The sequence below is a fragment of the Chaetodon trifascialis genome, chromosome 5, assembly GCF_039877785.1.
Source record: "Chaetodon trifascialis isolate fChaTrf1 chromosome 5, fChaTrf1.hap1, whole genome shotgun sequence".
Lineage (NCBI taxonomy): Eukaryota > Metazoa > Chordata > Actinopteri > Chaetodontiformes > Chaetodontidae > Chaetodon > Chaetodon trifascialis.
In genome coordinates, this window is record NC_092060.1 from 22,935,994 (window position 1) to 22,949,149 (window position 13,156).

Sequence of the window (13,156 nt, forward strand, 5' to 3'; positions counted from 1 at the left end):
AATAGAACTGAAGTAAATATGCATTAAAATAATAGAGTATGTTTACAGCCACTAGCTCCAGAACTAGATATATGTATTCAAGATATCCAATAAATATTCACAAATGTGACAATCAAGCAGAGGACTATCTAGACAGGAGTAACTCCCACATAATCACATGTGCATACATATAACCCATTGGTTAATTATTTCCTTGATTTCTCAATTAATTATTTAATCAATACAATTTTAGAATATTGTGAAAATGCAGGTTATAATTTTATGGATCATTAGGTGAAAAACTCATTTTGTCATTTATCAAAATAGTTGCAGTTCCTAATTTCCTGTTAACTGAGTAACCATTTAATTGACTAATTGTTCAAGCAAAAAAGTGCAATACAATATGGTACTAAAGAAACAGATTGCATATCAATAAAGGTTAAATTAGCGGCAAATTAAAAGGCAAATATAAGCTAAAATACAGTAAAACCATAATGGTCCTTGTTGAAAGTCCCACTGCAGAGAAAACCATCTTCTAGCAACACTAAACAGCTTTCATACAATGACAAGTTTTCAAATAAAGTCTTCAGAACACTAAATGGAGAACAGGTATTTATTGTATATTTTTAGATAATATAGATCAACGTTTTACATTGTTTGACTATCAAACATTTAATAACCTTGTAGTAGAATTATTATACAAATAATTGAATCAGTAGTATAATATGTAGGTTGTACTTTTATATTGTACAAAATAAGTAATTCATTAGGAATACAACAGTGGTTTAAGAAACAGTCAGTTGTGGAGTAAAATGTCCTTCCTGCAAGTTAGGAAAGAAAGCTGGTACACAATATTTGGCGGCTATAGAAAAGCAAATGCCAGGACAGTAGACTTCTGCATCTTATTTCACATTATTGGGGTAAAATACCTGGCATGTGATCCACCAGTGTAAACAGTGTGTGAGCTGACACACATCTACAGTATAGTCTCCACAGCACAGTACAGCTGCTGACAAAGCGTCTTCACATTGGTATTATTGTTCCACAGAGATCCAGTCCATTAAGTGTGCAGAAACATCAGCACTGCAGGTTAGTGCAAACTAATACTTATATGTTGGATTCTATAGATATCAGCATGTTTTGACAGCCAATCAGTAAGGAGAAACTGCATGACAGAAAAGGCCAAAGATAATTTAAGGACACGTTCAGGACTCATGTGCTCTGTCATTTGTCCAGCAGAGGACACTGATGAGTCTCTACGTTCTGCTTCAAGCCTCATTCAGTCCCTAACTGGGTCAAAACTCTGTAATGACCTAATTTAATTTACATTTTTGTGGGTATTTTAAGTGTTGAAGCAAAGAAATTAATGTCTTTGAATCAAACTCAGAGAGGGCTGCAGAAATGCTGATTCAAAACAACATTCACAAGTTTGGGGGTCGCAGGGTTTGTCAGAGGGGTTGTGAGATAATTAATGGTAAGGAAAAGGAAAAAAAAAAAACTTAAACTGCAGAAATATAATTTTTAATAATGTTGTTTTAGCGTTTTCTTTGTGAAATACTCGAATAGTTTACCTCTTTGAGGTCTATAAAAACGATCAAATGAATGTCTTTTTCTGAACTGGTCACAACTGGTAAATACTGTATATATGTAACTGGTGACAAAGCAGGTCGAGGGGTAATTTCAATTTTATGGATAACGAAATAAAAAGTTTGAGATGGAAGCGCTCGTTTAGGAGATATTGATATTAAATAACAATTAATCCAGTGTTACTTAGCGGATTAACTAATGGGTAACTAACCTGTGGCCGAGCTCCTGTTCATTACTATAATCTTAGCCTGCTAACGACAAAGCCTCCCTTCAGCTGCTCAGGATGGCGTGCACACTGTGCTGCCCTGTTTATTTCAACCATCTCAAGAAGTACCTGTGTTGACAAAAGAGGTTGTTTGAACTATACTGTACATGCACCGTCTCTCAGGAAAGCCTGATGGGCAACATTGAAGCGTCTATAGTCAGAATTACCTATATCTATACAATAGATCATATGACGACTACGTTGTTTTTGGCCTGACAGGTCTAAAACCAAACAGTAGTTAAAGTTATGTCAAACATAGTGGAGCATCGCTGAGCTAGAGGCAGATATTTCACCATGTTGCCCAAGTTCCCCACATCAAAAGTTGATAATGAGTCAGTGTTGTGTTTACAGACCTGAAGTGGACAAAAAGTCACTTATTGCAGCTTTAAATTGGATGTCTAAACCCTTTTTCATTTCAAATAGCAGCAAAAAGTCACAATACTTGATTGGGCACTATAGTGTGGGATACACTGTGTGGTATATATTAGAGTCATTTCTATTAATACTAAAAAACTGACTTCACAGTAAATATATCTTCATGTCTATATACAGAGCTTCTTCCATCTCTTGGAAACAGCAATAATTCAGACGAAACCTTGCCTCAATCACTTCTTTGATCTTGAGAAGTGCAAAAGAAACAGGTTTGGAGACCCTGGGTTAGTAAACGACGATCTACAGGCTCTGCTGCGCTGGAAAAACCCTACTGTAGCTTCTCCCAGACAGCAGCCTCCACTCCTCTCCCACACCACGAACATCCATCATAAACCCTTGTTGTAGGTCACCACCTTGCAATCTGTTGCCATGGCAATCTCCGGCTCTAGACGAGACACCTCGATCTGCCAAACAAACAAACAAAAAAAAACGTAAAGACGGAAGGTAAAATTTTAGCTCTTCATCTCTCTGAGTCTGTCTCTGAGCCTTGAAGATCACTTTGACTTTTTAATGAGACGTGGGAAGGGGCATCTGGAATAAAAGGTGAATACAGGCTTGTGGGCCGGGTTTGTGCATTTCAAGTGGCGTATAAGTAATCTGAATGTCTTCCCAGCTGCTGCCTAAGCCATCTGGCGTTGAATCAGTGGCAGAAGCAGCTGAACCGACGCTTTACTGTACCTGAGACATCTGGGGGAACAGGCTGATGGCCACAGGCAGTGAGAGGCCGAAGGTAACCAGGCACACAAAGCTGTGGATGGGCAGCAGTAACCTGCGGTTGCTCTGCAGAAATCGAAGCCTACACAAGTCAAGACAGTGATAAAAGGAAAACGTGAGCCTTCAGTGAGGATCGATCCCAGATGACTACTGCGAGTTATTTTTGGAGCTGGAGGAAAAACATCATGTGCAGATTTGGGGGAGCTATTTTCCGCAATTGGTGGGTGGGAGATTTCTCCGTCTGTGTCAAAGTTCCCGTTCTGGGTTTAGTGAGTCACGCTGCAGATACACGCTTTTATTAAATTTCACAATAGGAAATTAAGTTACATTTTTGTTCAGCCTGTGAAAACACATCAGGCCATTTTATTACATTTCATCCATTTCTGTGTTTTTGACATTTTCTCTTTGACCTACTACTGTGTGAATACATGCTGAGCATGTTGGAGCACAACATGTGTTAGTTTTGGCTCATTGCACACACAAATATTGGGAGTAATTGTTTTAGACTGTAATCAAATAGACATTACTGTCCTACAGAGAGCAATGACTAAGGAGAGGATGAAGCTGAGAAAAAATGGATTTTGAGGCAGGTTAGCCAAACTGTGAAATACATTAAATAAAAGAATGTAATGTTGTAAATTTGAAGCCTTTTATCACAAAAATATTCTGCTTTTGGACAATCCAAACATACATAGAACAAACAATATAGAAATTACAAAAAAACACTGAAACCTTTCAGATGTCAGGGGCTGAGATAGCAGTTATTGCTATGTTAAGCTAGGCTAATCGTCTTTTAGCAGGACCAGTTTAGCTGCTCTTGCTTTTATCATATGTTCGCAGGATAACAGCTCAATTACAAAGATTCTGGATTGGCAAAATTGATGTTTAAGCTTCAATTCGCGTGAAACAGGCAGGAAAGAGGAGCTAAAATTAGCCATAGCTTAGGCTAGCTGTAGCTATGTCACCGACTAGCTTTGACTTCATGGTGTGGTTTTTGGCCATTGCATACCTGCATACTTGCATTGAAGAAGAACAGAAAATTAGCCTGCTCATTGATTAAAGATTTTTAAGTTGTGTTTTAAGCAAAAATGGAAAAAAAAATAGCTGGTTCCAGCTTCTCAAATGTGATTTTTTTTTCTTGCTGTTTTAGTCTTTATTTTTAATAGATTGAAATATTTGGGACTTGGACTGTTGCTCGAACAAATTACAGCATTCAAAGACATGACCTCGGCCTCTGGGAGCTTGTGATGGACATTTTTCATATTTTTGACATGTTACAGAAAAGAGTAATCAGTTAATTCAGAAAATAATAAATCCGTATTAGTAGCAGCCCTAGTTATTAAAAAAAAAAAAAAAAACATGCCAATCTTATACTTATACAAACCTCTCTAGGTAGGACATAATGATGGGGGGCAGCACAAAGATTGGCATCGGCAGGACCACACGTGTGAAGGCGGTCTCCGTGATCGCCTGGGGAAAAAGATGAGAACATTGTGCACACGCTTCATTTCAAATACTGCTGCGAGTTGGATTTAATTTTCCCTTTCATGAGATCAGATAGGCGCTGAGTGACGGGAGCCGAGCAGGAAATGATGCATTTTCGGCTGCAATCACATTTGCAAAATGCTGAAAAAAAACAGCCAGTCAAGTAACAAATATGCAGAGTATGCAAAAAAAAATGGCACTCACATGTCTTGCAGCTATTTTGGAGGATCCCACCACATTCCCATTGTTGTCCAGCACATCAATACCTTCAGATAGCTCACTGTGTCTCATCAGGCCCACATTACAGATGTTTGCACTCGCTGAGGATGGAGAGAGAGAGAGAGAGAGAGAGAGAGAGAGAGAGAGAGAGAGAGAGAGAGAGAGAGAGAGAGAGAGAGAGAGGCAGCTTTTACAATCTAACACATTTCCACAGGACAAGAGCAGAGGCTGAAGACAAGAAATGCAGTCACAGATATGAAGAAAGTTCTTTAAAAGTACAAAACAAAGACAACCAAATGTGCAATAAAACACTGTAAAAACTTCAGCAAAACAAAGATTTGTATACAGAAATGACACAATTAACAAGCTGATTCGTAACATATGGCATCTGAAAAATTAAGTGTGGCATAGATGTTGTGACTCCAACCACCAGAGGGCCACATAATTACCCCCCCACCACCACTACCACCACCCTTTATAACTAGCACACAGGGTCCTTTGACAACCCACCTACAGCTGGGAAGGGGACAAATCTCTGTATTATCATTCTGGTGGCAGGGCTCAGCTTGTTGGCCTTCTGAATCAGCACATTCAGTCCCACCTATTAGATCCAAAAAACAGGGCTGTTGCAAATAAACGTAACATCAGGAAAGATGCATCGGCTTTGCAACATGCTTTAAATACTGCGAGGATTCTTCACTGTGATTAAACATTGGCATAAACATTGACTCATACTGTATATAAAATACAGCCTAAAACATCATTACAGCTGTTTCTGCAGTGCAGATGCAAAGCAGCTCACTAAATTTACACCTCATGTGCAGGTAAAACTCACAAAAAAAAAAAAAAAAAAACACTTACCGCAATAGAAACAGCACTGGTCACAGCTCCTACATAGCCTTGAAGAAACTTGGATGTTGGCGTCGGCTGACGAGGGATGAAAGAAATATTATGTCACAGTTTTGCTATAAACTTTCCACAGTGACATTTTCAATTTTACATCAGAAGGCTGAAAGGCTGGAAGAGAAAAATGAGGATGAAATGAGGATAAAACAACACGAAGCGGCATCCAGCCAAAATCTACAGCAACCGAAAAGAAAAGATGCTGTCAGAGGTTTTTGAGGAGAATAAAGACGTGAATATCCACTGCGCATTGTTACCTTTGTGGCGTTGCGGTTGGCATAGTTCACACAGGCGTTGTGACTCTGGTTCAGCCACTGTAGGAAAGACATGAGGGAGGGATGAGGGTTAAAGGGATGAACCAAGGAAAGAGAGGAAGGAGTATGGAGGGAAGGAAAGAAAGGAAGGAACAAAGGAAGAAAGGGATAGATAGATAGATAGATAGATAGATAGATAGATAGATAGATAGATAGATAGATAGATAGATAGATAGATAGATAGATAGATAGATAGATAGATAGATAGATAGATAGATAGATAGATAGATAGCAAGCAGCACTTTATTTAACGTGTCCTTATTCCTGTGAACAACAGGTGAGAAAGCACTGCATGAACGCAGTAAAAGTGCGTTTACCAGATGTTCAAAATGTACAGTAAATGCAATGGTTTTACAGTATGTTGGTTATTACAGTACCTGCCATATAATGGTAGACACCACAGTCTGATTTGGGAGAAGAAGGCCAATGACCTAGATGAGACCAGGGAATAAGAGCTTATTTTTGTGCAAAATAAGTCCAAAGTCTCATTTCATCTGTCCCCAAACATGACCGTGTAAATGGATATCTGCGCAGCCAAGTCAAGTCCTACGAAATGCGTGATTCACACGTATGACTTTCATATGGGACTTACAATTGGTGTTCCAAATGGCACATAACCTGCACAAGCGGAGAAGTGATTTTCAGTGTAAAAACGCTGACAAACGATGGAGAAAGTCCAACAACCTTAGCAAAGATCTTCATCTGCGCTCGTACCTGACATTCGAAATGGCATGAAGATCTTCTCTCCTGTGTCAGGATGAATGATGGCCTGCGTGCAGAGAGCATGACATCATCCTCATGCTGCCAGGAGGCCAGAGGCTTGAATGTATGGAGGTGCAGTTCACCTGGGCTGGCTTATGACTGGTGAAGCACTTACCTGCTTGATCTTCTGGGCTTCCCACAGCTGCACAGGTAAGCCGTGCAGGTAAAGAGAAGAACAATAATTAATCATTAGGCTTACATTAGGTTACATACACATGTTATCATATTAACTGTATTGCATCACATCAGCGTCAAAACAGACTCACCTGCAGATCAGAGACTCCAGGTGGAAGCGTGTCATGTTTATAGTCATCAAGTAGTTTAATGCATTCTTTCAACTGTTTCTACAAACAAAAGAAAAGAGAAAAATGGGACTTAATTTCACTGAATGCATTCATAATTTGACAGTCTGCATGTTGCTTTTTGGGGCGGCTGCAGCAACCCGTTATTTACCTGATCTATTAATCTGCCAAACACTTGTAATTGTTTTGCTTTTAAAATGCCAGAAAATAGTGAAAAATGTCCATCACATTTCCCAAAGCCCAATATCACATCTTCAAATGTCGTGTTCTGTCAGAGCAACAGATAACATCCACAGTCATACGCTGCAACACAGACTGAAGCAGGAAACATCTGAGAGGCTGCAACCAGCAAACTCTTACAAAAAACAACTTTAATGGTTGATCTCTGTTGACTGACTCGTGAATTTACTAATTGTTTCAGTCTAAACCCGAGCACAAGTAAAATCTGATCATTCATTTCCTGACTGTTAATTATACTCTGTGTTATGAGCCCATTGCATTGAGGTTTGACACCTGCTCATGTTAGTACAGGAGCATGAACACTGGATGGAAACTCAGACTTTGCACTGAAACCACAGCGTGCAAACATCTATCAGCAATAAACAGTTTACCTCGGACACAAACAGGGTGCTGGGGTCAATGATGTCTATGAAGTGTCTCAGACGACCCAGGAATGAACCCTAGAAAAGACGGTATGACAAAGTTAATTCTTGGAGGAAGCAGACAGATAATAACAGCAGAGCATCCTCCCTCTGTGAATGGATAATTTCACAAGTCCTCTGCTCGACTTCGTGTGGACTAGTTGCAAAGTTCTGAAAACAATGCTTTGTCTGTTGACGCTGCTCATTTGCAAAGTGCATTTATGCATTAATAATGTCAGTTTATTGTGTCACATGTAAAAAGGGCTGTGGCCTTTTTAACTATTTTCTCCAAAAACAAGCCCTATTCAAAGACACTGACTGAATCTGCCTTAAGAAAACATGTTAACGCCTCCTCAGGATGTTGAAATACCCAAATTCCTCCAAACTAAACTGAAGACCGTGTCCTCAGCGGTAGCTTTGGCCCTGTGCTTACTTTGATTTGTTGAAGGAACAGTTCAGCATCGTGAGAAATATTTTCTGTCTTGCCAAGAATTTGGAGAGAATATCGACACCACATTCATTTCCATTTCGCAGATGTGAAGCTACAGCCAGGAGATTGTTAGCTTAGCTTAGCATAAACACTGGAAGCAGGAGAAACCAGCGAGCTCAGGTGAATCATCATTTTTACATTTTTCTACAGATTAAAACAAATGAGATGCAACATGCTGATTAGTAGCTGTTTCCAACCTTTGTGCTAAGCTAAGCTAAGCTAAGCTAACTGACTGCTTCATATTTAGCACACATGGATGAGAGCAAATCATGAATAAGTATATTTCATGAAACGTCAACCTATTGCTGAAAACGTTCATGCAGGGCAACGAATCTTGCAGTCGAATGCTCCGAATTACCACAAAAAGGCTGCGTGACTCATATTTGTCCATGCACAAATCCTTGCTATGTTAATGAAACACAAATACAGAAATATTTCAAAATCCTGCTGCAAAGAAAACTGAACTGTCACATGTGCAGTGGTGAAATCTCAAGACAAAAGGCAGCCAATAAACAAAGGTGTGAAAACGGATGACAAAGTCTTCGCAATCCTGACAAATTACAGCTGAGATGTAAAAGTAAAACGAGCCTTTTGAGATGAACTTTTAAGAAAATGCACAAACTATCCTGACATCTGAACACATTCGTCCGACTGAGGCTTGGAGCTGCTGGTGGAGCGCCCTGTTTTTCTTTCCCCCCCTCGCTGTCTCCATCGGCATGCCAATTGCTGAGTATGTGTGCCAACAGTCTGAAAAGGCCCCAAAGCAGTTTATGCCAAGAGACTCTTTGGCAAACCAGATGGGTGAAAACATGGCAGCTTCAATCAGATTCCCTCGGAGACATTTATCAGTTATGAAGGGCAGAACACACAGTGGAAAGACAGTGGAACAAACCTCTCTGTATTTCAATTATCTGTTCAGCCCCAGGTCCTAATTGAAAAGACAGGAAACAACATTCGGTCTCTCCTAAAGACGGCACGTAAATAAAATCTTCCTGTACTGTATCTGTGGGTTTTCTGCCACTATCCTCCCTCCATCACACGTCTCCTCCTCTGACAGGCCATATGTGCTGCAGTGCTGTTTTGTAAGAGTGGGGCAGAGAGAGGATCCATGTGAGGAGCCTGCTTTAATTATGCATGAGTCTCAGCTCCCTGGAGAGTACACAACAAGGCTAGCAGAGCTGGAGCGCAGCAGAAAGCACAGACAAACTGAGCGAGATTCATGCTGATTCAAGGACTGGCCTAATTTCAACTGCTTTGATGTAAGGAACTGAAACTATTACAGCACCTTTATGGAGCCCGCACGAACTTCAGGCTGCAGATGGAGAAATAAAAGAGTTTCTGGGGGTCAGATAGAAAAGATTTCGCACGAGAAAAGAACATATATATGCAGTGCATCATCAACAGGAGCCGGAAGCCAAGGATTGATTACAATCCTTACAATGACGTCCAAGAAGAATTTGTGAGTGTAATCGCTGAGAACAGTTCACAAGACAAAGGGTGTAAATAAACAGTTATTTAGGCTTTTTGTGAACCCTGCAATATCCTGTGTTAATTGGTGTGCTCATGAGATGGAACAACAGGTCCCTGGACACACACATTTAAAAATGCCCCCGAGCCCTCCTACATATATGCGGAGGGCTGTGTATATTTATATTGATATTGTTATATTTTTTTAATTTTTAATAGTTTATTTTTAGAAGATTTGTCATGCACCAACATCACAAAAACAAATTCCTTATATGTGTAAAATCGTACTTGGCAATAAAGCTTTTTCTGATTCTGCAAGACTGAAAGACACAACCAATGACGTTTTATGTCTTTTTATGGTAGTTTTGCATCTCATTATGGCCATTTTGCCTCTCTGTGCAGTAGTTTGACGGTTGTTTTGCATCTCTCTGTGGTTGTTTTGCATCCTTATTTGTGGCAGTTTTGAATCCTTAACTGTGGAATCTAACATTTTGCATCTTTTGTAGTTGTTTTGCAGTGGTTTTGGGTCTCTTTGTGACCATTCTGCATCTCTGTGTGGTCGCTTTGTGGTAGTTTTGTCTCTTTGTGGTTGTTTTGCATTTCCGTGGTTGTTATGCATCCTTATTTGTGGCCATTTTCAGTCTTTCAGTGGTTGTTTTCTGTCTCTGTGCAGTAGTTGTGCAGTTGTTTTGAGTCTCTTTGTGACCATTCTGCTTCTCTGTGTAGTCACTTTGAGGCTGTTTTACAGTTGTCTTTAGAGGTTGAGAAAGCACATTTTACAGATCATCTGTACCAGTGGACCTTGGCTCTGATAGTGGCTGATTGATTTCTATATTTATTTAGGTAATTAGCATTTTGAGTTTTTCCCTGCTCCAAACTATTCTTACTATATTGGCCTTTAAAAATCCACCATCAGTCAACCTCTAGTTATTTCGAGTCTCTTTGTGGTTATTTTGTGCCTCTTTGTGCTCATGTTGTATCTCTTAAAGCTGTTTTACATCCCTTTGTGACCACTTGGTGTCTCTGTGTTGATATATTGCAGCAGTTTTGTGTGTCTTTGTAGCTGTTCTGGCCCAGAGGCCTCTTGACCCCTTGGACCCCTGGCTTTCTGTTGTTTTTCCATGTTCTCAGCTGCGCATTTCGATGCTGATTTCAGTTGACCTTTGTAACACTATCTGCATATGGACTTTACTCTTTGTTGCACCACCAGGTAAACAATTTCCTCCAGACAGCTGTGTAATAAATGTCTCTGACAAAAGCAGACACAGAAAGTTAACTGTAACTAACACATGGCTTCCTCGCTTAATGTGCCATCCCGGTTAACGTGAAGGTCACGTTATCTCTCAGGGCTAACCAATGCAAATTCATTTTCTGAGGATGGAAAATTGAGTAATGGGCTTCAGATAAGGCTGGACAGCCCATTAATCTCGATCACAGGTGGGGAAACAGACAGTCTGCAGAAAGCATCCTGAGAAAAAAAAAAAAAAAGCTTGTGAAAAGTGTGATTAGGATGAGACTAATGTGCAAAATCAGGCGCAAATGTGGACATATTTTATCAGGAATCTCCACCAGCTGTGATTTTAAAGAATAAAATAAAGATGCAAAAACGAACACAGTTGCACATTAATTGTGATAAACTCAAATAAAAATGACGGCTGCCTTTAAACTAACGCGCAAGACACCAGTGTGCTGCTGCAGACCTCCATCCTCAGCCTGATATGATCTTTCACGGAGCTGCACCGAGACAGAGGTGTGAAATCTGGCGGAGGAGATGATAAACAGCGATGTGACAGTGCCCACAGACAATTATCCCCACTGCTCAAACTGCTGCGAAGTCAAAACTGATCCAATCACGCGCAGAAGTTCATTATCGGATCAAAGTTGTTGCGGTTTTCTAACAAAGACTCGGATCGCTGATCAAAGGCAACTTTGGCTTAAAAAGTGTCAGCATCCAGAGCGGCTGCAGGGCGGAGGATGGGGCTGTTTTTCCCCCAAAGCCTTCAAAACAAAATCTCATTAATGCACGCGGAACGGAGGACGGAGGGGACTTACCTGGTCGTAGCGGGGTCTTCCGAGCTGGAAAGCAGGACATGCTGCAGATTCCGCCATGACACCGAACTATTTATTTATTAATGAAGTGAATCATGAACGGATTCAAGTAGAGCGAACTACATTCAATGTGTAACTAGTGAAGCAGCCAGCCGCGTTGCCTGTCGGGAGGTGTAGTCCTGTCGTTTGCGTTAACAGTGGCAAAGTTGACCCGCATGACTACACATCCCAAATAATCGATAAGGTGAAAGCTATTGCATAACTGTTCGGATTGATCTTGGCAGAGATGACAGCTGATGCGGCCGTAGATACTCGATTTATCCGCTTCATCAGTACGTGCAGAGGTGTGGCCAGAGAGGAGAGAGACACGAGCAGCCGGGATGCTTTCAGGTCCACTTGATCATGAAAAAAAGAAAGGAGGGGAAAAAATAACCTGGAGGAAGAAAATGAAGTATTTGTCACCACACTGGACACTTTCATTATGTTCTTGTCACAGTGACCAAAGGCAAAAGGTTCAAACTGATGAGTCTTTTAAATGTGCATTAGTCCTTCACTTTGTGATAAACCTTAATCATGCTGCACATTTTTTAAGTTTAGTACTCCAAAAAAAAAAAAAGAAGAATCAATGAAGATTAACTTGTTTAAACCTCAATAAAACACAACACCAAGAGGCAGAAGCAAAGTGGACTTTCAAATATCACACATTCATTAAGACTTAATGTCTGCAGTCATTCTGCACAAACAACCAGCTGCAGAAAGCAAGTACCACCACGACTGCACCTGTACAGTTTTCAAGGTACTTCTATTTCATTTGAGTGTTTTCATTTTATACTCTGAAGATTCAACATAAAAATGATCTTACATGTAAATGCATCAATAATAATAAAAAAATACAATATCACAGTGTCAGAGGTATTCCGCTGCATAAGTTGTGCTTTTGCATGTTGCTTTTAATTAAGCAGTAAAGCAGTAGTTGTGAATGCTTTTATTTGTAATGGAGTATTTATACAGCAATATTGATCCTCCCACCAATGAGACATTTTTTCTATGATGACATCTTTTGCACCGATGGGTAGAAAAATAAGCTGCTGCTCAGTCTGTTTGTGAGAGCGTTCAGCCTGCCCAGTCTCAACAGGAAATGGACCAAATCTCCAGAGTCTATGGACAAAAAAAACAAGCCTGTGCAGTTTTATTTTGCGGAAATGAATGTTAACCAGCATTTCACAATCAGGTCAGTGTGAAGAGAGCGACGAAGAGGTCAGCAGTGCAAAGCCAACCTGACGATACAGTGCAGTTTGGAATAGACTCACCTCACAACAATAATATCTCTAATTAATTAGATATAGATTGTGGAGTCATGGATTCAAATCTCTGGAGAATTTGCAAAGTGGGTCCATGCTGAACCAGCAGGTTTCCACCCAGACTGTGTAGTGAGCACTGCCCTCTAGTGGAGGGCAGCATACCCTACATACCAAAAACAAACTGGGTGTAATGGATTTGTGTCACTGACATCTGATCAGTGACAGACCAACAACAAAAAGACCTTG

At 40.3% G+C, this 13,156-nt stretch overlaps 1 protein-coding gene across 1 annotated transcript; it reads right to left on the reverse strand.

The window, feature by feature from the left end:
- Window positions 1-578: 578 nt before the first annotated feature.
- Window positions 579-12,013, reverse strand: sfxn5b (sideroflexin 5b). The gene is made up of 14 exons (XM_070962642.1): window positions 11,613-12,013; window positions 7,574-7,642; window positions 6,927-7,004; window positions 6,776-6,802; window positions 6,613-6,667; window positions 6,491-6,516; window positions 6,276-6,329; window positions 5,842-5,898; window positions 5,543-5,608; window positions 5,192-5,282; window positions 4,667-4,782; window positions 4,362-4,447; window positions 2,942-3,059; window positions 579-2,667 (listed from the first exon to the last, which is right to left on the reverse strand). Exons 1-14 carry the CDS (start codon window positions 11,667-11,669, stop codon window positions 2,590-2,592), a joined length of 978 nt encoding a protein of 325 aa, XP_070818743.1. The 5' UTR covers window positions 11,670-12,013; the 3' UTR covers window positions 579-2,589.
- Between the last annotated feature and the right edge of the window lie 1,143 nt (window positions 12,014-13,156).

Excerpts from the sequence above, each read along its gene's own strand:
- sfxn5b (XM_070962642.1), bottom strand. The coding sequence starts at position 11,669 with ATGGCGGAATCTGCAGCATGTCCTGCTTTCCAGCTCGGAAGACCCCGC. Across the intron at positions 6,668-6,775 it reads AAGCCCAGAAGATCAAGCAG|GCCATCATTCATCCTGACAC; the intron begins GTAAGTGCTTCA and ends CTCTGCACGCAG. Across the intron at positions 4,448-4,666 it reads CCAAAATAGCTGCAAGACAT|GCGATCACGGAGACCGCCTT; the intron begins GTGAGTGCCATT and ends CTTTTTCCCCAG.